General features: G+C 44.4%; 3 protein-coding genes across 12 annotated transcripts; all 3 read right to left on the bottom strand.

Moving 5' to 3' along the window:
• Window positions 1–824: 824 nt before the first annotated feature.
• On the bottom strand, window positions 825–16,985 carry LOC119210471 (catenin delta-1-like). 10 transcript variants are annotated; one of them, XM_037460511.2, is made up of 22 exons: window positions 16,623–16,778; window positions 11,887–12,005; window positions 10,537–10,700; window positions 8,374–8,442; window positions 8,165–8,284; window positions 7,791–8,053; window positions 7,292–7,573; window positions 6,957–7,197; window positions 6,627–6,849; window positions 6,332–6,524; window positions 6,130–6,247; window positions 5,872–6,025; window positions 5,632–5,649; window positions 5,259–5,327; window positions 5,051–5,178; window positions 4,744–4,894; window positions 4,389–4,581; window positions 3,973–4,172; window positions 3,833–3,874; window positions 3,680–3,747; window positions 3,441–3,495; window positions 825–2,401 (listed from the first exon to the last, which is right to left on the bottom strand). In XM_037460511.2, exons 3-22 carry the CDS (start codon window positions 10,693–10,695, stop codon window positions 2,343–2,345), a joined length of 2,805 nt encoding a protein of 934 aa, XP_037316408.1. In that variant the 5' UTR covers window positions 10,696–10,700; window positions 11,887–12,005; window positions 16,623–16,778; the 3' UTR covers window positions 825–2,342. The 10 variants fall into 10 exon arrangements, with proteins under 10 accessions (XP_037316408.1, XP_062416600.1, XP_037316409.1 ...); XM_062560616.1 differs by lacking the exon at window positions 16,623–16,778 and adding an exon at window positions 12,884–13,408; XM_037460512.2 differs by lacking the exon at window positions 16,623–16,778 and adding an exon at window positions 12,115–12,588.
• Window positions 16,986–17,257: 272 nt separating this feature from the next.
• Window positions 17,258–23,429, bottom strand: LOC119211267 (uncharacterized). The gene is made up of 7 exons (XM_037462052.2): window positions 22,998–23,429; window positions 21,691–21,840; window positions 21,462–21,593; window positions 20,844–20,867; window positions 19,750–19,850; window positions 19,592–19,667; window positions 17,258–19,205 (listed from the first exon to the last, which is right to left on the bottom strand). Exons 1-7 carry the CDS (start codon window positions 23,290–23,292, stop codon window positions 18,427–18,429), a joined length of 1,557 nt encoding a protein of 518 aa, XP_037317949.2. The 5' UTR covers window positions 23,293–23,429; the 3' UTR covers window positions 17,258–18,426.
• A 188-nt stretch (window positions 23,430–23,617) lies between these two features.
• smtnl1 (smoothelin-like 1) lies at window positions 23,618–27,144 on the bottom strand. Its single transcript, XM_037462053.2, has 5 exons — window positions 26,967–27,144; window positions 25,106–25,764; window positions 24,902–25,016; window positions 24,630–24,781; window positions 23,618–24,300 (listed from the first exon to the last, which is right to left on the bottom strand). Exons 1-5 carry the CDS (start codon window positions 27,048–27,050, stop codon window positions 23,967–23,969), a joined length of 1,344 nt encoding a protein of 447 aa, XP_037317950.2. The 5' UTR covers window positions 27,051–27,144; the 3' UTR covers window positions 23,618–23,966.
• Window positions 27,145–27,169: the final 25 nt, after the last annotated feature.

The raw sequence follows: 27,169 nt of genomic DNA, 5'->3' as shown, positions 1-27,169 counted from the left end.
TACAGCAGCTCATCAAGGTCTCTGGAGAAACAAGAATGTTGAATTTCAAAAATACTGTAAATATCCTTTACATTCTGAATTGAAATTAATTTATAGGATCAAGTAACAAGTATTGTAGTTTTGTTTAATTTATTTTAGTTAATAAAATATTCAGTAATCAACTCATTAAAGATAATGAATACAGGGTGAACACATCTATATATTGGTAGTCCATTATGATGGGATGAGAGAATTGGTAACACAATCCCTAAATTACAGCAAAGATAAAATACAAAAACAGTGGCTGGAACAAGGTTCATGCAACACCTCAATGAGGCAAAACGCCCATTTATCAGATTAAATTCATTGGAAATAGTCATACGGTTTGTCAAGTGGAGCAAACTGAGAAAATAACTCAAACGCCAGGACCTAAACCCTCAGGATCATCAGCTGCAGCCCTGCATGTCTCAGTCCCGTCCCACTGTGAGACCGTATGGCATCGTTCATCCGCACTTAGATATCAACAAGGTAAAGTTGTGCAACTTTGTGGGTCTCAGGCTGACTGGCGCACACGCCCGCCTCAAAGACCTGACTCACATCAAGCCTTCACACCCTTAACCCACAGACCTTGTGACTCTGCAGCTGCTTCTCCTCCCGCGTGGGACACTTTTGCGTCCTCATTCAACGGCAACAAACAACTCACCAGATAAGGAGCCTTGATAGTTGATTCAAAGCGGAGCACATTGTGTTCCAGAGTAAATATCTAATTTGCGTTAAGTAGATTGAGATAAAATGATATTCCTGAGACTTGTCCTTCCTCGCCACACCAATCACAAGTCACCAAATCTGGTCTAAGAAAAGATCTTTATTTATAAAACAGTTTTACCAGTTACAGACTTCACTGAAAAAGCAACTTCTCAGAGCCAAGGCAGGTATGAATCGTACATCATAATTTTACATGGATAGGCAACATTACAAATATACCATGTGTGGAGAGTAAAAAAACAAAGATGATTGGTCTCTTTTGCCTTAAAAACACAGGGTTAAAACTTGAACTAATAAGTTGATCAAATTGCATAATGAGCTCTCCCATACAGACAAAACTGAAATAAAATACAAACCTGACAGGTTGGAGAAAAAAAAAAATACAAAAACTTAAAAACACGTGGATCACAGACAAGAGTATTTCTCATCCACCTCCCAAATATCTCTGTGGGAATTCAACTCTTTGTGACAATGTCTTCCATATTTAGGTGTATTTGTAAAACAGACTGCAATCAGCAACTACTATATTATAAAAGAAAATACAGGAAATTGTGACTTAAAAAAAAAAAAAAAAAAAACTATTCAAAGAGATAAATATTCCCAGCCCCGAAAGTGTTGGTCATTTCTTAATGAGGAATAACCCTCAGTAGGTTGTTTCTGGTGTGAATCTTTTAAAGTAGTTACAGGCTTCTAAAGCAGAATGTCCACGCGTCGCATTGCTTTAGTAGTGTATAATGTTCCCAGTTTCACATTTCAGTGCCAAGTTCAAGTTCGATGTGTTGTCAAAAATACAGAAATTCAAATTGTATTCTTCCTTTTTACGTCTGGGGGAAACAAAGTTATCAAATACAAAAAGAGGCAGTTGGTAGATGAAACGAAAGCTTTACAACAGCAGGAGCACGCCATAAAAACAACATGAACGGATGAAACAAGCAACGTGTCTAATGGGTCTGGTCCGTGCACACGCACACAAAAACACTCACTCCAAGGTCCATATTCTCACATACACACTTCTTGTCTACACATGTGCTCATCCCAACAGAGAAAATAACTCCTATATAAACATTCTCAATCTAAAAAGGGCAAACGTCTGTCGGCCAAAAACCCAACACTCCCAGTAACGAGAGGATTTAAATAAAATGAGCCAAAACTAATGCAGTCATCCCCTTTTTTTATATATACAGTATATACCCTACATAAACGTCTACGTACAAATTCCTCATCAGAATGCAGGTATTTGCGTGACTGAATTTACTGAAACGTCAACAATGGCAGGAAAAAAAATTAAAACAAGCAGGATGAAACCACCACAATTAAATGATTGTCAACAAAGGTGATTGCCTTTGGAGGAGAATTATAATTTAAAAATCAGAATATATTTCTGTTGCTACAATTGAATGTAAAAAGTAGGTGTAGTAGTGTATTTGTCTATCTGTATGTGTGTGTTGCATGAAATGGTTGCCTGCAACACGGCCACTTTCTTTGGATGCCAACCCTCATCTTCTAATCCCAGCTGTGGTGATGGAGGGAGAGAAAGGAGGAGGGAAGGAGAGGAGGGAGAAGGCGGAAGGGAGGGAGGGCATCTGGATCCTCTCTCCTCAGTAGCAGTGGTAGGGCAGGCACGGCCCAGTCTGGGTGATGCACACTATCAGTTTTTCTGGATGATGAGAGAAAATATACTGATTAAAACACAGTTAAAATGGGACACAAGATCCTTCCAAAAACAAAGAATGTGTGGCATAAGTTTAGCACACCAGGTAGTGCAGTCACAATAAACAAGTATATTTGAATATCAATCTAAAACTAAATTGAACAAGTTTTGTTTTATGGCAACCTTTAAACGGCTCAGAAAGCTGACTTTAAATATTAATATATATTTAAATTGTATTTTTCAAACACATTGTATTGTGAGTATTTCCTCGAAATAGTCAAAAAGGTTGTATCCTGTATAATACTAAAATACAAAGCTACTTCATAGCCAACGGAGTATCTAACTCAATCTATGTGTTGTTGTAATACCGCGTAGAGCCACAGGAGGGCATTAAAAAAAATACCGACCAGAAAGAAAGCAGCAGCCAAGTGCTTGGAACTCTGGTCATAGGTGCAAAATCCAGTGGAGTCAAATACTTCACAGCATGATACTCGTATTAGACACATTACATTCCAAAGGGAGTCCACCCCGGCACTGAACACTGTTAGACAACTGTATCGTGCGCAAGACGATGAGCTTCATGTTACAATCCCTTTTACTAAAGTTACAAAGCGCTGTTAAACTTTTGTTTTTTTTGTGACACCACATTGGTTTTATTCTACATTGTTCTGCAGTAACTTTAGTTTTTAATTCTACATTCAGCTTTGGTATCGCGGTCCAAGTTCTGGTATTGTGACAATACCACTGCACAAACTAAAGCCATTATTGAGGATCTACTTTTTAAAATCGCCTAACAGATTGCACGCAGCACAACGGAAAAAGAGCACCTTGCAGCGTACTGTGAGAGGGTGTGCATGTCACATAAGGGCTTCTTATGGTTAAACATTAGGACACCAACATAAACTGAGACCAGGTTTCACTAGCGGTTATAAGAAACAAATAACAAAACAAAAAGGAAGAGAGCTCCGTAAGTCCATGCAGGACGAGAGGTGAGTTGGACATACCATGCTGTTACATGCAGAGGGGGGTAGAGGGGAGGGCTAACCATCGTAGGAGTCCAACAGGGGCAAGGAGCCCTTTCTGCCCCCATACACCCCTCGCTGAGAGACAACCAGAGAAAGAGAAGAGGAAGTGAGTGAGAAAAAGTATTTGTCAGTAATAAAAAGCTGGTAAAAAGGAGAAGGCTAAATTGAGGAAATTGGTGCAAGAGATTAGGGGTTAGTGTAGTAGGGTGAGAGACATGGCAGACATGTGAATGTGCGTGATAAAGATTTAAAGAAGTACCGGTAAAGTGTCAGTGGTTTCATCCAGAGTGTGTCTCCTCTCCCTCTGGTCCAGTGTTGAGTAAGCCTCTGAGGAAATGAGACAAGAATGAGAACGATGAATACTTCATCTCATCCTGATTCCAAGGAAAGCAGAAATGATCAATCAACTAACCAGGGCCGAGGTCATTTAGTGGAATCATGTCTCTTTTTTCCCCTAAAAAAAAAAAGAAAAAGAAAATCATGTTAGACTAAACAGAACCTCCAGACTTTTTTTTTTCTTTTAACACAGGAAGTTGTTCCTTGCACACCGACCTCTGTCCAGCAGCGGCATGGTGGTGCTGTCTTCGTAGGTGCCGTTGGCTCGGGTGCTCGGGCCGTTGGTGGTGCTGAGGTTGACCATGAAGTCAGTCTTCTTCCAGCCGTCCTTCTCCAGCGGCTTGCGCAGCTCTTTGTGGGCCCAGACGAGCTGCAGCACCTGGCCGGCACCCCGCACCTCGCGCTCAGACCGCTTGCTGGAGGATACACAGACGCACGTCCACACATTCACCAAAGGATTTGTTTGCAGTACTTTTTTTTTCCTTAAACCACTGAGGGTCAGCCACGCAAAGTTTTTCCTCTTAGAAATCAGTCTATCATAAAAAGTGTTGCATCTGAAACAAACTACCAATTTTTACTCTTTTTTTTTTTTTTTTACTAAATTCGGAGCTATCGTCACACAACACACTAACCCGTCCTTGTTGATGAGCACCAGCCTCTCGATGCCCTGAGAGGCTCGGAGAGTCTTCGCAGCCTCCACACTGTTGCCAAGCACCTCAGTGAGTGTGCTCAGCACAGACACCACAGTCTCCTCTGATAGAACGCGCCCAGACTGACTCTGGCCACCAGGCAGGTTGGCCACGAGGTGAGGCACCGCGTGCAAACCTGCAGGTGACACGTGGTGAGGTGAGAAAAAAAAAAAATGGGACTGAAGTGTGAAACAAACACCCCAAAGTCTAAAACCCAAGCACAAAATATTGCATTTAAAATAAATAATATCCAAGACTGTTTTGTAGCTCATTTGGAGGAACAGCGCCATGTCCTTACCGAGCAGTTGGCAGTTGCGTCTGTCGATGGAGAGGTTCCTCAAAGCTCCGGACATCGCTCGAACCACACGGTCATTGCCATGAGCCAGTAGCTCCGCCATCATAGGAAGACCCTTCTCCAGACGCACAGTGGCCCTGATATACCGTCCATACTAAAGGGTGATAAAATAGAGGGGAGCATTGAATAGCGTGTTCGGTCCAATAACTTCACGAGACAACCAGAACCATTGATCATATCTGACTAATGGGTTTAGACCTGAAAATATTTCTCTATCACACACACATGTTAATCAAGACGGGGTACTAACAGTCCATCGGCCAGCACAAAGGTTCTGGATGGCTCCGGCGGCAGCCTCGAGCACCGAGGGGTTCTTGCTCTCTCTGAGCAGCGATGTGTAAACGCGAACCACCTCCGGTTGGAACAAAAGCTCATAGCCTGAAAATAAAAGATGACGTTTAGAGTTAGAGATTTTGGTGATCATTCATAACCAATCTAAGTGAAAAATACACACACACCTTTGGCGGGTGTTGTCCTGTTTGGAATGTCCACCTGATCACCACTTCCATCGTCGCCATCCTTCTTTCCTAATAAAAATTAAAAACAGAATATGAAAGAGTGAAGTGAGGATACAATGATTCTGTGAGGCTGATTGAGATGAGAAGCCGGTTTAAGGCACGTTACGTGAAATGAGACCATGCAACCACTGGAACAAACACTGAACATGCAGTTGTTTGCGGGGAGTCATGCTCATGAAATGTGATGGATATTGGACAGTCTCATTTCTCTTTCTATAGTATTACGCCATGGTAGAAAAACAAAGAAAAAAAAGAAATGGGTAATGCAGAGTGGTCGATCGTTTCAAAAGTTTACGGACACCGAGAATCTTACCTTTTGAAAACCACTCATCTAAAACAGAGCAGAGAAAAAGGGACGAAGTGAAGGAGGATTGGAAGAAAGATGGGGAAAGATGAGAGGAAGGATAAAGAGAAAAATGAAAAGGAGGGAAACAGGGGTAGAGTGTGAAAAACAAGCCACAGGTGCTTCTACCACCAAACAATCTCAAAGCCACCAGCAGCTGCGCAAGAGCCAGACAAAAAACACACAACTCTAAGCCATCTCGCCACTGACCTTTGCCCTTTCGGGAGCCAAAGCAGCCGCCCTTGTTGGCTGGGGCCGGCCCCTGGTTGACGGGCATGGTCTCAGCAAAGCGCTCGCAGCCTGGGACCTCGCGGTGAACGTGATAGGACAGATTCCTCAGGAGGCAGACACAGTTCTCCACCAACTGGAGAGCGAGCGAGAGAGATGAGAACCAGGCGATCAAAGAACAAAGTGGCGTTTTGATTGCGCTAGAGCCAATGTGTCATCCGACTGACGTGAACATGGTACCTTATTATCGACATTTTTGCGGTTGATCTGGGATTGGACAATGTACATGAGGGCGTCCACCAATCCCGTGCATTCCCTCAGCTTTCGCCTGGCCTCGCTGCGTTCTGAACTCACATTCCTGTTGGACAGGGGGAGGAGTTAAAGCACACAATTGCACAGTTTCGTCTCAGAATAGCCTCCTTTTTCTCCTTCTCTCGCACACCTGAGGCAGCCAGCGGTGTTGGTCAAGGCGGTCTCCCACTCCAGATGGCGCGGCTTGCAGCTCTCCTCGCCACCGTTGCTCGCTTGCTGCCAGCCGGAGTGAGGGACGACCACCTCGTCGGCGAGGGCGTGCAGGGCGTGGTCCACAATCTCCATCTTTACCGAGTCGTGGGATGACAGGTTCCACAAGGTGCCTGCGGCAATATAATGGGTACGGTTATCACCACTGAAAAACGTTTGGGCCCTCAATATACACACATTAGAAAAGTGGTCAAACTGTCACACAATGTCGATACCTGTGATGGTGTCAGTGAGGTCCTGCTCGTGCGTTTTTCTCAGCAGCCTGACTAGCGCGGGCACTCCGTCGCAGTTCTTGATGGCGATCTTGTTATCCTGGTCTCGGCCGTATGAAATGTTCTTCAGTGCTCCGCAGGCCGAGTGGTGCACGTCCTTGCTCGGGTGGTCTAGCATCGACACCAAGGACGGGATGCCCTTCAGGCGACGCACATCCGACTTTACCTAAGCACAAAATCATAAAACTCATTGGATTTGCCGAAGAGCCCAAACACAAAAAGATGCATTATATTTTGCCTTTAGAACACACTTTATGGTCACCATCGTTCTACCTTATCATTTTTGAATGTGAGATGTTGGAGGAATGCAGCCGCGTTCGTCTTGACAGGGTCTAGGCGGTAGTTCAACATGGCGATGACCTCTGGCAGCTCCGGCTGTCTCCATGAACCAGGAGGAGGCTTCCGCAGTGTGCTGTCTAGTGACGCCATGCTGCCCCTCTCCATCGTCATGGGAACACCCCAGGCATAAGGGTCGACTCCCATCACGTCACCGTCCAAAGTGTCCTCACAGCTCCTGCATGTCGCAGAGGGAAAGGAACAGAGAAACATTGTTTGCCCGTTTACTCGTACAAAAAATAAACCAAAAAAAGGGTGCGAGAGAGTAGTACCGGAGTCTTCGTCTGTCTATAGTCACGTGGCCTGGACCCAAGCGTGGCATGGTACCGTAGCCTCCGGGGTGCATAGGCGGAGGACCCATGCCGTATTCATCGTATCCCACACTGCGTTGGTCATCCTCCAGGCCGTAGTGGCCGTGGCCATACCGCACCTCCAACGCTGAGCCCAAGGCCCTCATCCCCCGGCTCACCTGGGGCTGTGCCGCGTACGGGTCGAGCTGCTGACGGCTTGGGGCGCGGTAGCCAGAGTCCATGGTCCGGTAGCCGTCAACTGGCCTGGGGAAGAACACAATGTGAGAAGTTGTGAGTGAGATCTGATATATAGATTTAACACACAGACAAATGTTGATAATCCGTGTGAAAGGAAACTGTGGTTTGGCGTCGCGAAAACCTAAACTACAGTAAAGGCGGGGCTTCAGGGCAACACATTTCAGAATAAATTAACGCCACAATAGAAGAAAGCAGCCACTGCGTTGTCCATGGGGGTTTGTACCTGTAGCGGTCGTCCATGTGCGAGCCCCTGCTCAGGCTCGTATACGCCTCTGATGGTGGGCCTCCCCGGTAGTCATCATAGCCCCCTACGGGGGCGTAGTGGTAGTTTCTGGGCACCGTGGCTGTGGGGTAGTCTCCCGGTCCAGGCTGCCGGTACGGACGGTCCAGCGTGGCGCTGTAGCCGCCCATACCGGACACCGACAGGCCGCCGTCAATGGACATCGAGTCGGAGGGCAGGACTGTGCGCGAGATTGGTTTCTTCATCTAAAAAAAAAAAATAACAAAAAGGCAGAAAGCGCGATGATGCCACAAAATTTGTTCATAGCTTCATATTGACATCAATGATATCAGGGTGCATGTGTCCCAATTACTCACGCCGTTGTCCAGCCGCCGTGTCGGTCCCTCGTCAGAAAAGACGGAGTGCACCTCCTGGGAGTCATCCTCTGGTGTGTAGCTGTCATCTAGTGCGCCATGTGCTGGGTCCACCATCCTGTACTGTGGGGGAAATCTGCAGTTATTTTGAAAATCACTTGCAACAAATACAAGAAAATGACCAGATGAAACTGTACACACTAAAGCCATACCTGTGTGCCGTTTAAATATGAGTCTGTCAGTTTCAGCCGTTCTATGTCTGCATCCCCTAAACGCCCGTTCTGAGACGGAAGACAAAACCGTGAGATGCATGTTGTACACATTTTAAATGATACAAATTTGGCTGACGCAACACAAAGGCGTGATTTCTTAAAGCGTCCCAGATGATATTATTTCTGCATAAGCTGACAAATTGTCCCTCTGCGTTTATGGTCAGTGAATTACTGCCAGACGTGAGGTAGGACATTGGAGTGCTGCCCCTCAGCTTCACACCCCACTTCCTCCCGCTGTTACATAACCAATGACTGTCACACTTTATAACAATTTTCTACCCAACCCAGAGTAACACGGCAATGCATCATAGCCGTCTCAGTTATCAGGAATAGCCCCGAGCTTGGTCACATGTGAATTCTGTATAATTGGAGTACGTTAGGACATCTCTCCCAGTAATACCTGCTCCTTCTATATCTGTTGTCCCGGGTTACGGTTAGTTCAGGTCTTTGACACTACAAACGGTTCTGGGCCTGTGTCAAATTGTCACTATGAGAAGCTCACGGTCCAGTGCACGTAGCATCCTGCGAAACGCATGTAGATCGATTCACATGAGCAAAGCCAACGAGCTTGAGTTCCACCTTCCAGCACAAAACAAATTGGTGAGCAAGTCAGTGCAAATCCATCGACAGAGCTCGATGAGCTGAGTTTTTTGGTCTGCCATTACCCATAAGACGACGATTGTGCACATGTTCTGCGGTTTCTGGTATATGTTCTAACCATAAGAGATGCATTTCAGCCTTTTTACACTTTTACAGTGTGCTGTATTTAACTTACACCGAACCGTGAATTCCCAAAGTGGCGTGCGAACCGAACCCAGACTTCTGTGTTATTCACAATACAAAATGTCCTATCCGCATCAAACAGTCATGAGCAGCAATATGTCGCACTGCATTTTGCATTGTGCCCATGGGGAGGCAGAGCTGCTACTGGAAAGAAATGGGAACTGGACTTTTAACATGGGCTCACTTCCTCTACAGCTGGACCTTCTTATAATCTAACTTAATTCACCAACAACTGTGTGAAGATTTGAGAAATGTGCCAACTGATGTTGACAAAGGAAGCCTATCTTCATCAGCTGTCTGATTTTTAAAACATGCATAGTTAACACAAGGCCAAAGATTATTTCAGAGCAACGGTAACCGTCAGTAAACAATCATGAAGAGACGATTTAGGAGAAAATGTAAAACTATTCAGTCGAGTCAGTGGACAATGTCAGGGGAAAATGTGCTTTAATGTCAAAGGATGAACGCAGTGATAATGGGTTTGCTCAAACTGCTCCCCAAAGCCTTTAAGAACTTAATGGAAGCTTACTGGTGTCTGTTAGTCAAGTCTTCTGATAGAAGGAAATAAACACAAATAATTATGCCCTAAACACAACGTAAGAGCCTTTAAACCCATCAGACAGGAAAGCTGATCTTTGACTACAAAACAGAGCTATCCAACAAAATAATTAAAATGCAGTTCAGTCTCAGAGCAAAATGAATGCTCAAAACCTATATGCCATTAGTCTGAAATGCAGCTGTAACCCAACACATTCATAAAAATATCATGCAATATTATTGATGTCCAACACAAAAAAGGATTAAATACATTTCCAAAAAGCTTGTAGGATGAATAAGGAACCACACTGGATGGACTACGTGACACATGCAGGACAGATGACGGCTTGCGATAACACAAGTCGCGACATGCTGGAACACAAAGAGGCATCGGGCAGATTCCACAGCAGGGGCCCGGTGGAAGGTGCACACATCCGTGTCAAGACCGTATCCGGCGAGTGACGGCGAAGGCATGCAGAAAATGTGCAATGACCGTCTCAGGCATGCTAAATAATGCTTTTTTAGAAAATGTACTGAAACTATGTGCGGGGACAGAACTGTGCGGCCTGACGGACCTCAGCGACACAGCGCCAGGGAAGAAAGGCCGATCAATGATGTCACAAACAAACGTACGTGGCGAAGAGGAAGAAGGCGTAGGCAAAGGATGGGATGAATGGATGGAGAAAAAAAGAAAATCGTGATCCATGGTTTGGATGTTAAGATGGGGTGGGGGCAGTTAACGCCGATGAGACTCTGGATCGGGTGTTTGTTGGGGAGTGTTACCTGCGTGTGAGGGAGGAGGTGACCCAGGGCAGAGGGGCTGGTGGCGGGGAGGCCGACTCTCCTCCTCTCATCCTCCAGTGCCCTGGTCAGCTGTTCAAACTGCACCTCCTGCTCCCTGACAGACTCCAGCAGAGCGGCTGCGCTCTCACGCTGCTCCATACACACTACACGGCCCCAAAGGGAGAGAGTTACACACACACACCCCCATACAGCCTCTGACACAAACCCACTACAGCACATGGTGAAAAAGAAAAAACATTTTTATTTAAAGGGCAGCAAAAATCCAGTGGATGTGGCTCTTTCAGGTTTGTATAAAGCGGGAAGAGTCATCTGGTTTGTGTGGCCCTCTTGGAATTGACTGAGTGCGGTTCGCAAAATACTTCCTTTGAACTTAATAGTCAATATAACGCAGTCACAACTGTAACGGCAGGTCTCTGGCTTAATCCCAGACACAGAAACTCCCCGACTACACTGGGCTTTTGTTCCTGAGGTCGTCTCCTTTGAAAGCTTGGCATCGTGTAGTGACTCATTCATCCAGCCCCAGCCCCCCTTTACCCCCTCCCAACAGTGACTAAAAGGTGACCGGTGTGCTCAAACTTCCAGCTTCCTCTGGCGATACCTGAACATTTCCGCTTTGAAAAGTGTTTACATTACTGCCAACTGTAGGTTGCAAAGGAAAGCATCCCTGGTTGGCATGATGTCAAAAAAAATATAAATAACAACAATAATAAAACTAATTGGTCTTGTTAAAGGTCTGATAATGATCTGACAGCAGACAAGAGGCTGCGCATTCTTTAAAACCCTGGTTACTGGTTTGTTCATTAATATTAATTACAGTATGGAGATACCTATAGTAAATTTGTCAGTACACCCCCCCCATCTCCTGCATGCAGATCAATAGTTATTACAGACTCCACAACCGAAAACGCTTTGATACAAACTACAGAAATATGAGATTGTGGAAAAATCCTCTGTAGTGTCGACCTGGCAAAGCACAACCGCATTGGTGTGCTGCCAAGAATGCATCCTTACAAAAGGAAACACTGCAATGTTTTGACCTTTACAAGAATATTTTTAGGGGCCTCGCTGGCAATACAATCAAATGTTGTACAAAGTCACAGGGGAATTGGGGTGGACTGTGCATACAACATAAATTTAAAATGCTGATTAATGGAGCGACAGATTTAAAAAGTGTACAAAAGTCCAACAAAGAGGAAGAGGTCTGTTCAACATGAAGAGAAGTATCCTTTGTACACTTTAGGAGGGAGCTTTTGGGCACAATACACGGCATCCAAGCCAAGGAAGCTGCATAGCGGTTTATACACATTTTAGAGAATCAGAAATACACACCTTCCCCGGTGGGCGTTGTTTGGGCTGTAGAGGTGAAAGATCACGTCAAAAGGTCAGAGGTCGAGCTCTAGTTGCTCATGGGAAGAGCGTCACCAAGCCCAGAAACAGGGAGGAATGGACTGCAGAGAGAGAAAGACGAGAGGCGGAGGGAGGCCAGCGGTGAAAAAGAGAAACATTCTGTTGAAGAATGAAGGTTCAGTTTGGAAAACAGCAACATGGTGAGAATACCGTGCGAGTGTGTCAATGGGATTGTGTTTGCTGTGCGAGCAGAAAAAGCACAGCGTGAGGCATATAGTAGCTTCAGCCTTTGGTCACACCCCGTGTTTACTCAACGTTTGGCCTGCAAGCACTGGGAAGATGACCAGCTTGCAGCTCTCTCCACAGAACATTGACAGTCAGCATTAAGAGAAAAAGGGTTCAAGTGACAGTAACATTCAAGAAATAATTCGGGGTCTTAATTTTGCCTTCTTAGTTTTCTTCCAGCCGTTTTCCGCCATTGTCAGTCTCTGTCTACATCTGGCACGACGATCAGTCAGCGCTACTTTCTCAACTAAACTGCCCTTTCCTCCCCCCGCCCCTCCAATGTCTCTTTGTTACATCGGCGGTGCTGTGAGAGAGACATTGTTACAGCAGAGCCAAACAAGTGCAGACTCAGATCCTCTTATCTGTTAATACACCCTTCTCTGCACCCCCCCCCCTCCCAGTCCTGGTTTGAAAGGTGAATAAACACACTCATTGCCACCCACTTGCACCTGCAAGACCGGCTGGACGAGGTAAAGGGGGAGAGACCAAATGGGTTTCTCAATAGCTCGCCTGTCTGTAAAACATGCACAGACTCACTCTTCTGACAACCAGGAGGGAAATTCCACAGCAATTTGGGCAATAATCTGCAAGAACATCTCCGGCAGCAGGTGTTTGTGTGAACGACAGGTAGAGTCTTAAGCATTAGGTAGAATGAGTCCAAGTGACACAAAGGTGACAAAATAGTCAGTTTCACCTGCGATAGGCGGTCTCCTTTTCTTGTTTGCACAGAGAGACGTGGTGAAATCCATTTCAGACTATTACAACACACTTAAACTTGAACCGTTCAAATAAAGCCTGGAGAGACCAAATCTGTTCCTATACGTCTGCTAAATAGAATGACTAACACACTGTTAGTTACTATGTGAAACCCGGGGGAGTTTCTAGTATAGAACAAAAAAAGGGAGAAAAATGGGACGGCCTGATGAGAAAACGAGGAGTGGCGGATATTTATTTCACAAGACAAAGGAATGACTCCGAACCAAAACCAGGATTTGCATTTGAAATAAAAGCCGACAGACTGTATGAAATGATGTCACACACACATTACCCTTTGCATAGTGGCTGTGGCGCCTCTGAGCTCCAACCTTTCACCTGAAAATATCACACACTGTTGTCCTGTGCCACACATGCCTATATATGGTCAGAACCAGGACAGCGCCGATATTATCCACAAGAAAGGGGGACATGAGCACAGTAGGAGTTGCCGACAAATAAAGCAAGCCGAAGGACGGGCAGTGAAGAGTGTAATCTGGAGCGAGCGAGGGGGGGGGGGGGGGGGGTAGAGATAAGGAGAGGAATGCTGAATAAAAGATAAAAGCCAATCTTGCATTCCTGGTATTGTCTCTTGCCAATTCAGCACAGCAGCCCACCCACTGGTGTCCTTTTAAACAAATATAACAGCACACTGGCTGATAATCTTTTAGAGAGGAGTTTGCCGTACTGTCACATAATTATAATGCAACTCACTGGTGTCAAAAACCCAAAACTCGAGAAAGGAGATCTCTCTATAAGGAAACGGTGCCTTGCTGCTCATCTTATTTGATGGAGAAAATCATTATTTCTATCATGCTAACCACTACTGTATTAGTCCAATAAGCACAACTGTCAGTCATGCCGAATCAATTATAAACTGTGATTGACACTTATTGGCATGTGTTCCAGCAAATGTGATTCTATACACGTGCGTGTCAACCGCAGTCAAAGAAGGGAATCTGCAATAGTTTGTGCAGCCAAGATCATGACTGACGATGAGAAACATTAGGAGGGCAATCAGAATACTATTGGACACATTTTTAGTGTACGTTCGTCTGGGTTTGAAGGCGTGTGGGAGGGTCGAGTGAACGGCACGCCTTACACCCCCTGCGACTTCTCTTCTCCACCCATATTCCACTCTCGCAGCTGTTGCTTTTGGCCTTGAAAGTCACCAGTGAGTTTCGTTGAACAATGAAAACAATCACTGCTCTCCCATTGCAACTCCCCTCCCCTTACCCATCTGACCGACTTCCTGAGAAACAGGATGTTATGAATTCAACATCACAGATGGGTAAAAGGGACACAGCAGTTACTTAAGCTCATGGAACAAAAAAAAAACACAAAAAACACATTTTTTCCCATTAAAAAATCCACGAGAGCCTATAGGAAGTACTCTGGTAAACCACCTATTTGAGGCACAAAGTCTCTGAGGTGAGTGTTGATCACATGACCACTTCCCATTCGGGGGTTCTCCCATCAATCATGACACAATGTTTAATTTTCCTGAGCACATATTGGGAATAGTTAATGGTTCCAATGTATTCAGTCTGAATATTACTTGTTTTTCCCTACTCATCTGGCGTAGTCCAATAGGTTTATTAAAAAAAACAGGGGGATATCATCCCTGGCTTGTAGAAATTGAGACATTCAATCAGGAATATAACCTGCACAGTGGCTGTCCTATTTCTATCCCTAAAATGACTCGTCCAGGTAGACCACACCAACCTAAAGAACAAACCAAAAGCAGCTAAAACAAGGATTGGTAAGAAATTATTAATAGCACGAAGCATTCCAGTCATACACGCTGATCATGAGCCTTCATTTACCATATATGTGCATCAATGCACCTCAAAGTTACTATCAGCAGCGAAGCAAACATTTTTTCAAAAACGTTTGTCAGGGGAAGGAAACAAGTGTGCACCAAAAGACGTACGTTCTGCCGTCCCAAACACGACACCCAACTAAATATTCAAAACTTCCACAACGTACACACAGCTCTCAAACATCTGAGCCCTGACACGCTACAAGTCTTGTATTCCAAGCTGATTCAGCAGCCATCAGTCACCATGACTCACTCAACCCTGCCAGAACACATCTGTGGCTGCTCACACATGTCACCAACAGTACAACCATTGTCGCTGTAATGAAACTCTGGTTAATGAAATAAGCCCCACACCTGCCATCAACAGCAAAAAAAAGAAAAAAAGATTTGCCTTCAAAAAGCACACCTGTTTGTACATCTCTGGGTAACAGACAGTTCGGTCACGTGTCCTGGTTTAAACTGAGCGTGGCTTGTAATGGGATTGAAGCTTTAGCAGACTAATCCACTTACCTCTTAACGCATACACATGACGTTGTGGTGGACGCACACATGTAGACACACAAAGAAGTTAGGCCTTTTGTGGATTAACCTGCCCAGCTCAAGACAGCAATCACGGATGCAGTTGGCAGCGTGCATCAACAATCAAACGGTGACTTAGTAGTGAGAAAAGGCTGTCACAGGTGGTGTTATTAGTGGTGGCACCTGCAGCACATTAAACCACCTCCATTCCAGACACCACACAACCCAGCACAGTCCTAAAGCCAACCTGGCACTTACCTAAAACGCTAATGCATGCCTGCATGAAACCACTCCGTTCAAGGGAAAAGCACATCGACTTCACACTCAAGCTGACAGTTAGGTTATCCCCACCCTGGCATTTGCCTACAACAAGTTTACACAAGACCCACCCAACAGGTTCACGAGCAGACAAATTCCCAGCCCGTGAGACAGCCTGGAGGACCACTACCCTCTCACACGGACTGGAATACACAGAAAATGAATGGTCGAACAAGTTGAGGGGCTCAACCTGTTAAACCGTCTGCTGCCGACGTTAAAGGGCACGCGCCTAACGTTACTTCAGTCTCGTGAACCCGCCTGACCGTCACGTTGTCATGGCGATTTGTATTCGCCAACCGAGTAGAGGAACTCTTGTTCTGGGGCCGCCAATAGCTCACATTTCTCGGGTTTAACTAAGCGAACCCCCGCAGACAGCCGCCCGCTTGACTTGCTAGCGCAGCGTAGCATTCCGGGGCGACGGGCAGTTAGCCGCGTTGGCTAAAACATAAAAGACAAAAGTGGCCATGCGAACAAAGAGCAGCTGAGCGTTGGGTAATTCTGCGTTTTTCGGTAACCATTAACGCTTCCTCGCAGATAAATGACAACGATGGAGATCACATCAGCCCAATTGCCCAGAATGTTCGCTCAACACCCGCATGACCTGGTTTGGCTGTCTCGCTACGTTAGCATCACAATAACCCACATAACCCACTGCGAGCTGTGCCAACAGCCGGGCTAGCCTTAGCATAGCACAACAGATTAGCAGCAAGTTCGCGTGTGTTTGGCTGAGCGGCAATGCAAGAGCAGTTATACGTTAGATGTTGGTTTAGCCATTGGCTTTAGGAGCCTTTCCCCACAGTACGGCATAACAAGGTGCACGGTGAGACATAGAAAGCGGGTGGCGAAAATAACTTTAAACGTTAGCATTGTTAGCTAACATTAGCCTAGGGGAGTCGTGTTGCTGATTTGTCGATGGTGTGACCACTCCTTGCCAACGCTGCAGTGCACCCAGTAACTGAGGGGGGAAAACGCACGGCTGCTGCATTATTACACCTCTCGTAACATTTCTGAATCAAATTACCTTGCTCGATGAACGCCGGTCCCGACCCCTTCCAGACAATTCCGTTTATTTTGTGTTTTCGTCCCTCTTTTCCCCTCCTTCACCGGGTTCTGGGTCAAGCTCGTTAAAGACGAAGCGACATCACCGAGTTTTCAATCAAAGAGAGGGCGGGATCAACAAGCGGCCTTACCGTAAAGACGGCGCACTCGGAATTCCTTATCTCATACAGGTGTTAGTCATAAGTTTCAAGACGGGCGTTCAGTAGCTTATCTCGGAATGCAGATAAAACCACGGACTGACGGGGGTGGCCAAGCGCAAGATTAAAAAATAGGAGATTCCGCTGTATTAGGAGAATACATAGGTTACCTCCCACTGCCCCCTCTCTCCTCCCATTCATCTCCCCAGGTCGCTTCGCTTTGCCCAAAAAAAAACACACACACACACACACACCGGTCATTACATCGATTGCCCAAGAACAATGGCCTGAGAGGAAGCTGCATTTCTTGGGGAAGTACAACAGCATTCCACACCACCATGATAAAAAAACTATTCGGCACATAAAAGCACTTCCGGTGACCACCGCATGTGTTTGATCAGTGAATAGACGGATGGTTAAACTCCCTCTCATGTAACTTCTGCACAATAATTAATTAGCGATTTGAGTACCATGCAGTAGTGTTTGAGCAATCTTTTATTTTAACTCCTTTGTGTGAAACCAAAGCCAGAACAGGATCCCGATAAAAGACAGTGGGAAGGGTGGAAATAAGAACAATGCAAGGAATTTCCCTCAGTTTCCTTAAAAGGATGAGCTCTACAGCATGAATAACCCTTAATCACAATGCTCACCGGGAACACAAACAATGCTGCACCCTAGAGGTGATTTGCATGTACTGAAAGCGATATAAAAGATCTAGATTTATTAATCATTGCATATCCAGATTACAAAGCCACAAACAAAATCCACACCAAATTAATCATTGCAATCGGTCTAAAACTATATGAGAAGTACAGAAACAGCTACAACCGTGGAGCTTGTTTAATTTTTAGGTGAAACGCATAGTTACACAAATGAATGAAATGAGGATAAATGGCTCTCTCCTTAAAAGGCAACTTACAATACCTTAAGTCAAACATTTCCCATTCCTAATAAAAGGTTCTAATGATCTAACAAACGTTCAAAGGTGTTAAAAACATTAGCATTCTTGTAGCACAAAAGGTGGGGCAGCGCCAAAAGTGTTGTTGATGATTCTGTCCATGTAAGTATTCAAATTTTTATGTGTTAAGAGTTCACACGTGCAAGTAGTTTCCTGTAACCAAAGGAAAGATTCCAAGGATTACATGCGTTCATGCTGTCAAAGAAGTCCCAAATGTAAGCGGTTCTGAAAATGACTGATCCACACATATTGAGCAGCTGCATTTGCAGAGCTGGTCATGTTTTTTGAGTATGTATTTAATCAGAATGAAATCAAGGTACTGTATATATTCCTTCAAGGATGAATACGACATACATGTTCTCCTTTTAAGATTGTCAAAAAAAAAAAAAAGTTGAAGGCTTTTTAGTTTTCCGGGTTGTCTTTCTTCATTTAAAAAGTATCCTTCAACACTCCATGGATATCACTGAGAACCGGTCAAGAGATAAACCTTTGGTGGACTATTAGTTCATTAAGCACATTTGACCCATGACAGAGCTCCTGACAGCTACACAAACACACGTTGTTACGCATGTTACCCAAATACACACTGTGGCACACGAGCCTTGGCAAAGCTAACGCGCTGAAGAGAAAAGAACACAACCCAAGTTAAAACGTTGTATCTCTTTCCCTGGTCAGAACACCCCGTCCGGGTTGTGCGTGATCATGTGCCTGCGCAGGTTGCTGGGGTTGTTGAAGCTGGCGGTGCACTGATTGCAGGTGTACGGCTTCTCCCCGGAGTGAGTCCGCAGGTGGATCTTCAGGCTGCCGTTCTGCGTGAAGCGCTTCCCGCACTGCGCGCAGGCGTACGGCTTCTCCCCGGTGTGGATGCGCATGTGGATGCTCAGCGTGGTCTTGTTGACGAACGACTTGCCGCAGAACGAGCAGAGGACGGGCGGCTCCCCCGTGTGACTCGCCCTGTGCGCGATCAGGTCCTCGCGGCTGAGGAAGCGCTCGCCGCAGAAGCTGCAGTCCAGGGATTTGAGGGCGCCGTGGGAGAAGGCGTTCTGCTGCTGGTCAAACTGCCCGACGTGACTCGGGTGCCCCACTTGATCGTCGTCGTCGTCGTCGTCGTCGTCTTCTTCTTCTTCTACTACTTCCGTTTTCACTGCGGTTTTCATGGTGGTCAACGGCATCTGGGTGGACTCATTCGGCTCCAGTGGGCTGTCCCTGGTATGCGGCATCCCTCTCCTCGGGTCTCTGCCGGCGGCACCGGTTGCGAAGTCCAGGAGGCTGTCGTGGGGGACGTCGCGGTCCGGAGACAGAGAGGTGAAAGCCTGGAGTTCGGAGGCGCTGAAGAGGGAGTCGCTCTCGTCCTGGAGGAGCTCCTCCCCTCCTCCTCCGTGAACACTGAGGATTCTCAGCTCCTCGTTACCAGCTGTCACCCGGGGCTCACCGCCAAAGTCGTCATGGCCTGAAGAAAAGCAAACCACAAAATGACTTTATGAATCAGAGTTTGTGTATGGAGCTTTTAAACGGGGACATAAATGGACAGAATTTGCATCAATGTATGCTTTAGAACTCAATCGTCTCTGCTGCCATTGGCCTTTTGAATTAATCAATGTGATCTCTTTCTGGTGGGTTTGTGGTTACTGTAGACTTTATAACAAAGTGTCTTTCAGGGATAACAATGGCAAATGTAAATTTAAAGAGTCAACTTTCTCCTTCTGTTTCTTTCATCATTATGCATGTCACCTAAAATGCTAAACTAACAATGGATTTCTACAATGAACAATACTAAGTACGTGTTGCCATAGATACTAAAGGAGAGTGACACTCCTGCGCCTGTCGACTACTCACCCACATCTGGCCCACATCCTCCCATGTCGTCTTCATCTTTGATGAGGATGATATCTGGGCTCTCAACAACAGCACACTAACAGATACAAATATTTACGTGAGAGCAAAAGAAAAAAATTGATAAACGGAAGACTGGAAATAGTTGCAATGTATTTTACCTCCACTTGATTTTTGGAGGAGGCCGTATTGTTGTCTGATCGTAGAGAGATCGCATCAGTTTCCATATCAGCCTTTGGAGACAATGGTGGCTTAATGAAAACTAAAGGGGAAAAAAGACCAACATCAAGAAAAAGGGTACAAATTAATCTCTTAAACATGCTGCACATATGAGACTATGACTCATACCTCAAGCTGCAATTTACGGAAAGCATCAGCATTCAAATGAAATAGTTTTCCATTGATTAAATCAAAAAGAAACTAATGTACAGCCTGAAGAAATATGAGGAATGAGTTAAAAGTGGACAAATGTTTATCAAAATAGTGAAACATGTCCATCAAAGTTTTCTAGAGTCATAAGTGACATCATCATAGTCATTATAACAATTAGCTTTAACTTTAAATAAGTTTTAAACCTCTTTTACCCACATCTTATGTGAGATATATTAGGTGTGGGTGTGTGTGCACTCAAACGGCCGTTGTTGTTACGACCGGTTAGCTGCTGGGAATCCGTTTTAGGATTTTAGTTGAGTGCCCTGAGCCACCCGTCCTCTGTAAGCATCCTTAGAGTCACCACGGTGTACTTTTTATGTTTCGCATTCATTTTATTTAGGTATGAATTAACTTATTTTTCCATAATACACTTGTTCTATATAATTACTTAGTAATTTACAACAATTGGAATCTCTGAATCATTTGAATGTGGCTTATCAGCTGTTTCTGTGCCAGCGTTTTTTTCAGCTTTTTCTAAAAGAAAAAATGCATTTTCAGAACACAACATGTTTTATTTTAACTTTGTATAAGTATTTTTTTCTAGCATTTGATTAAACAAGAAAAAGTACATTTTTGAGAAAGAATGGTTGTTTGCAGTGTGAAGTTGAGATATTGAAGCAAGGAATTGTAAAAGCAGAACAGAAGGTGCTAAAACTGAATGAATAGTAAAAGTTGCCTTGTATTAAGGTTATTAGGTTGTTTTTTTTAGACAGTGAATGTAAGTGTGTAGGAGTTAATGATGGAAATAAAGATTGACGGATAGATGTGTGGATATATGTTATATCTTTAAATATAACAGCACTTAAAAAAAGGAAAATATTACCTCTTTTCTTGTATGATTTGATACCTGAAAATGAAAGAAGAAATCATCATCTTTATATTTACTTCACCACTTCAGGTCTTGGCAACAATGGGATCTGAAGCTACCAAAATAGTTTCTCAGACATAATAAGAAAAATGAATTTCTTCATAGTAAAGAATGTTTACTTGCTGATATAATGGGACTACAGATATTTTTTTCTTGCCTAAATGTATAGATCTCATTTTTAATATATTTACAACATATTCACCCTTAAAAAAATAAAACAAAATAAAGACATGATTTAATGTAAAAAAAAAAAAACTCCAACGAACCTTACATAACAATATTTCAGATTGGATAAATGCAATTTATATATTAAATACATAAAGTTTTGTGAATTCAAACAAAAGGAATGTCAACTGTGGTCTGATTGTGATATTAGTGCAGCGAGGCTTCAAATTTATTTACAGGTAATACTTATACATTATTTTGTTTAGGATAAAAAATTTGAAAGGGAGTTCACGGCTGTAATTCAGTATTTGAAAGTGTTTATGGGAAACAAATTCACTATCAATACCATCATGTATTTCCCTTTAGTTGTTGGCCTTGTAAATACCTTTGAGTGTGACACATACGTACCATGAAGTTGTTGAAGGTGTGTCCTGAAGCTCACCGTTCGGGAAAACACTCTGTAGTCGCAGAATGGACAATGATTGTGGGATCTATGGCTTTGATTGCTTTCCTGGCAGTAGCACGACACTACAAATTTCTCTGTCGAAGAACATTGCATAAAATGAGGACATGAAGATTTGAAGTGTTGTAAAAAACAGGAGCATACAGTATTTTCTCTTCAACCATGTTTAAGTACCTTTTTCTCCATCTTGAAAATAAGTAGCATCCCTTAGATGTTTCTGATGTAGATGTCCTGCAGAAGCCTCTACTTGCATGGTGCAAAAATTACACTTGGGACCAACAAATTGAAGAAGATTCTGTACATCATGGAACACTTGATGTGAATCTGAAAGAGAAAAAAAAAGAAAAGAAATGTTAAATAGGTAATATAAAAGAGGGTCTCAGCTTCCTTCTAGACAAAAATAATGAACAGAATATATGCCGGAGCTCAACATGTGAACTCTTTCGTTTACTACTAGTAATTGATAGGCCTATTGATCAGTGTATAGGGTTACCTCTGGGAAGGGGGGGGCATTACCAAAAAATAATGTCTGTGTGATCACTGTAGAATAACATTACATAACATCAGGTATAATGTTGAGTTGGGCATATTGTTTATTAACAACAATTATGTTATTGTGTATTAACATACACATGATGAAAATGAACATTTGCCTTGTTCACTTCTAATGATTTCCAGCAAAATCATTTACATCCTCACTGATGTGTTTTCTTACATGTGTTTAGACAGCGACCATGTGATGCACTACACACCCAGTAAAGGTTGTTATTCTTTAATTGCGTTATTTCTTGACATGTGACACACACTGTAACCTACAGGGACATCTAGTGGACACCGGCGTGGCAGCTTCAAAGATCCTGATAATTAATGGCAGTGATCAAATCATAGATGTGGCATATCTTTGTTTTTTATAGGAGAGCAAGACTGGAGTGGACAAACCATACAAACCCTATGACTATTTTAATTATATAGAAGGAGTGTATTATGATGGTTTTTGTTGCAAAACCAGCATATGCACACTTAAATTAAATTAATGAGAAACAGAAAGGCACACTGTGGTAACTCTAAGGATGCTTACAGAGAACCGGTGGCTCACAGGACTCAACTAAAGTCCTAAAACTAATTCACAGCAATGGCCGTTCTCAGAAAATGTGGCTCCGCCTGCTCAGCTCGGCAGATTCTTGTCGGGTGCCAAACGAATGTCGTTGTTTTGAACCAGACTGCCATCGAGGTGCCACTGAGGCGACGCCGAGGTGCCACAATCCTGGCGCCTGCCACAGACCCGCCATTGCGTGCCAGTGCCACAAGGAGGATCTCGGCCTTGCTGTCAACTTATGTGCTGTTTTTCGTCATTTTCTTGATCACAACAACCTACAAAGCATTTTAATTAGAAAACAAATCAGTAGGTTGGAACTTCAGTTGGAACAGGCGGCGCGTGGTTAGTCACGAGAGAGGTGTTGGGAAGTAGAAGTACTCGGTACCCTCTGTCCTAGCCCGCGGTTTGGGAGCACTTCCTCTGATCGGGGAGATGCGGCTCGCCGGCCGGTTGTTCCTGGTCTGCAGCCGCAGGGAGAAGAGCTCGCTCCTCATCCCCTTCATCCTCATCCTCAGGGCTTCGTTTTCCTTCAGGCTCTGCGTGAGATGCAGGCGCAGGGACGACGATCCCTCGGAGAACAGCTGAGTGATTTCCACCACCGCCGCTTTCACCAGCACGTCCATCACGGACATGAGCTGAGACTCCAGGTTCAGACCCCCGGCGGGCATGTCTGCAGACATCACGTCGCTGCAGCGGACAAATGTGTTGCGGGGAGAGGAAAAAGTGGAAGAAGAAGAAGAAAGGAAAAAAGGGGCTCGACACAGTCGTCGGGTTAGCAAACAAAAAGGGTCACCACGATGGCTTTTCCGGAAGCGTGACGCTGTTTACCGTAATCCTTCGAAAGCGGGGGCAGTTTCAGTTGCTGTGTTTGGGGGATGTTTTCTTGGTCTAATTGAGAGATGATGGAGTGAAAGTGCACGAGATGGCTTATTTTGCTCATCTTTAAACGTTTAGTCTTTCAGATCCTCCATTGAACAACATATAGCAACAGTAGCGAAAAGATTATACTTTTTATTTGCTCAAAATCACTATGGGTTTCCATCCATTATATTATATAACGGTTGTCATTTATTCACATTCATATTGTCTGAGCATCACATCAACACATTGATTTAAGCTTTCCAATTCACAAGTCCACCATTTTATTATTAGACTAAACATTTCTGCTTCGTGATCTCAAAGCAAACATGAAAAAACATAGCATAGTGCACTTTCAAAAAATACAGCTAATTAATATGACACTGTTAATAGTGAATCCACATCCATCTACGATTTGCTAACTGAATTACCACAACCGTCAACAACCCTTTTGGTCTTTTCAGTCTATCTGTTCGCAGTCAGTCTTTTGTCTCGATCAGCACTCCTCCACCTCACAGCCGCTTGGTGCCTTTGCTTGCTCGCCAGCACCTTCCCCGGTCTCTGCAACGTCTTCCCGTCTCTCCTCTTGGCTCCCCATCGCCCCGTTCTCGGTCGATTCATCTTTCTCCGGTGACGCCTCTCCCTTATCTTTCTCCCCTCCATCATCATCCTCTACGAGTTTGCTGTCTTTGTCCTTCCTCTCTCTCTCTATTTTAGAGAGGCTGTGGCAGAGGGACTGGACATACGTGAACACACACATGGGGTCCGGGTGTTTGCCCATCAACATCATGTCCTCCACCTCCAGCAGAGGACAGCAGTCAGCCAGGGACCTGATGGAGGGGGGCAGGGGGGGACAAAAGATTGACTTATATTCACATTGTAGGTTGGCATGTTGTCATACATTTGTGTGTTTAAAACTACTGGAATTGAATTTTATATATATATATATATATATATATATATATATATATATAGTATATACATATATATAATTCCAGTAGTTGAGCCACATTATCATTCATTTCGAGTTTTGCATTTTTGTAATTCTTGTGTGTACCGGATGACAACAAAGTATAAACATCATCCGTGTTATTGTATTGTTGTTGTGTAAATGTTCTTGTCGTTCAATAAAGATAAATGAAGCGGAGATTCTCCGTACTCTGCTGTTTGGAAGGCCAGAGTGAAGTTTTTCTCCCTCTCCTTGGGATTCAGGGAGCTGTAGTCGAAAGCCTCGGGGAAGAAACGATGGATGAGAGCACAGAACGCCAAGCCGTCGCACCAGGATGATGAGAAGTTTTCTATGTTGACCCCCTAAAAGGTCAAAGGAAAGAAAGATAAACAAACTGAGGCCCGCTCATGTTGTAACATAACGGACCCCAAAGTGGCGACAAATCCTGAAATTTGGTGATGCAGACAACGCGTTGAACTCACCTCGTAGTTGCGAGTCTTACTGTGACACCACTGAAGCATCTTCTGTTTGATGGAAGCTCCCGTCGCCGCAGCCGCAGATGACCTCTGAACTTTGAAGTTGCGGGGTGTTGGTGTCCTACAAATGTCACAATATCACACAATCTCTACTGAAACCCTCACATTTTATATTTGCTGTCACTGAGGTGCTAGAATACAATCGCTTACTCTGGTGCACCTTGCTGGAACTTGGCAATGATGTCGTTTTTAGCTGCCGCCCTGATGGAGCGGGCTGAGGGTCTTGGTCGGGAGAGAGAAGAGGAGGGAGGAGCGCTCTTTCTTTTGGGCTTCCCTTGCTTTTCTACCTCCTTTATCTTTGCTTTGTCTTTTGTTTCTACGTCCACCCCCTCAACCTTTTTTTCCTTCTCTGCGTTGTTTTCTGCCTCTTTACTCTTTACGTCTGTCTCTGCTTCTTTCGCCCTTTCTACCGTATTACTCTTCTTTTTCTCTTTGTTTTGGTTTATCATCTCCTCTCCAGCCTTGCTACTCTTGACCCCTTCCACCCGCTGACCTTTCTCCTCTTCCTTCCCCTCTCCCTCCACATCTTTGGCTCCACCTGTCAGTTCAGGATCTTTCACATCAACCTCAGTGGAGGCTTTGTCTTCAGAAGTTTCCGCCTCTTTAGCATCACCCTCGGCATGCTTTGATGGAGGAGTCTGTGGCGTTTCTTTATCTGCAGCACTGTCCTCCACTTCTCCTCCCTGCTCTAGTTCTGAAACCTCCTTCCCTTCCTCCCCCTCTTTCGTCAGCCCCGGACCCTCCCCTGTCTCCCCAGCTAGAGGCTCCCTCTCTGGGTCATTACTCTCCTCCAGCTCTGGCTCCTCAGTCTGAAGAACAAGAGGCATGCACGTTATAGTTATAAATACTTCTGCAGATACCATCTGAGAGGTTACAATGCATGTTGTGCATAAACACACATTTCTGGAGCTGTGTACACAAATCTTTACGTCTACTTTTAATCTGCACATCAGTTGACCAACATTGACGTTTTGACATTTTTTTTACAATGTGACTCAAGCTCCACACCAGGTTACATCTCTCTAACAACAATCTCTGTTATATCTCTGAGCAACTTAACTCTTTTAAAGAAAGTCATGATCATGAAATATGTGAAAGTAATTTTTTTTTAAGACACTTGGAAATATTTGGCAATGCTCTTCAAAACTTGATTATTGCAGGGGATGCGAAGAATACAGCTGTAAACAAAATCCTCCGATTTCTCTTTTGATTGTGTATGAATATTGCCGCTCGGTATATCCAATGGGGTCGTTCTCCCTTTGCCAAGTTGTTGGTCCAATTGCAGACCAAAACACATTCGTCGGGATCATTCATTTGATATAAGATGTCCACACTTTCCTCCGGGGTCCACAGGGTCGAGCTCGAAAGCCTGATGTAACATGAGACCCAAAGCTCCACTCTGGGACTTGTTGAGTATGTCACTTATTTGTACACAGCTGAGAGGTTGAACCCGTAGAGGGAAAATGTTCCTTTTGTAGTTTTTAGAACTTCTTCCACACCTAAAATACAGGTGAACTTCATTCCAAGGAAGACTTTTAAAATCAACAACTATTTAATGACTTGATTCCTCTGACATGAGTGCTGTTCATCAATTTGAGGAACAAAATGTGCCATTAGTCCCTTTGAGCGTCACACATTCTGTTCAGAATTTTCTGATTTAGTGATAGATGTAATGATTGGGGAATGCAGAATAATCTGGTTAAAATGCGAGAGCAGTCCCAGCAGGTCAGATCTTGGACCGGTGACTCATCAGAGGGAACCGGAAACTCCACGGTGTGCGTTTGTGTGCGCATTGCTTTGCATAACTTGTGCGGCTCTGTTTGTGTTATACTCTGCAGCCAGGAGTAACAACAGGTGTAGCACAGCAACGTTCAGCCAACTACACTTCGACTGGCCGAACACAACACCTGCCATGGCCACAAATAAAGCCACTGCATTTTCCTGGCACGGATAGTGACGCTGGTCATGCTTGCAAATGTGAATACTTAAAAAAATGCAAAAACACACAGACCTGGTTGTTGTTGTTTGTGTCAATCAGGCCAGTGGTCTCTGTAGACTCAGATGTCTTCTCGCTGGGCAATTCTGCTTGATCCATGATCAAAGGTCCAACCAGACTCCTTAAACACTTCTGTCCTCCCCAAAAAGTTCTGTCAAAAGTAAATCCTCTTCGCAAGAAACCTCCTCAGTCTTCCTACTACTCTACTCTGCTCCCCT

The sequence above is a fragment of the Pungitius pungitius genome, chromosome 2 (assembly GCF_949316345.1).
Source record: "Pungitius pungitius chromosome 2, fPunPun2.1, whole genome shotgun sequence".
In the NCBI taxonomy this organism is placed as follows: domain Eukaryota; kingdom Metazoa; phylum Chordata; class Actinopteri; order Perciformes; family Gasterosteidae; genus Pungitius; species Pungitius pungitius.
The sequence above is the reverse complement of the archived record's forward strand: the minus strand, read 5'-3'. Positions and strand labels throughout refer to the sequence as shown.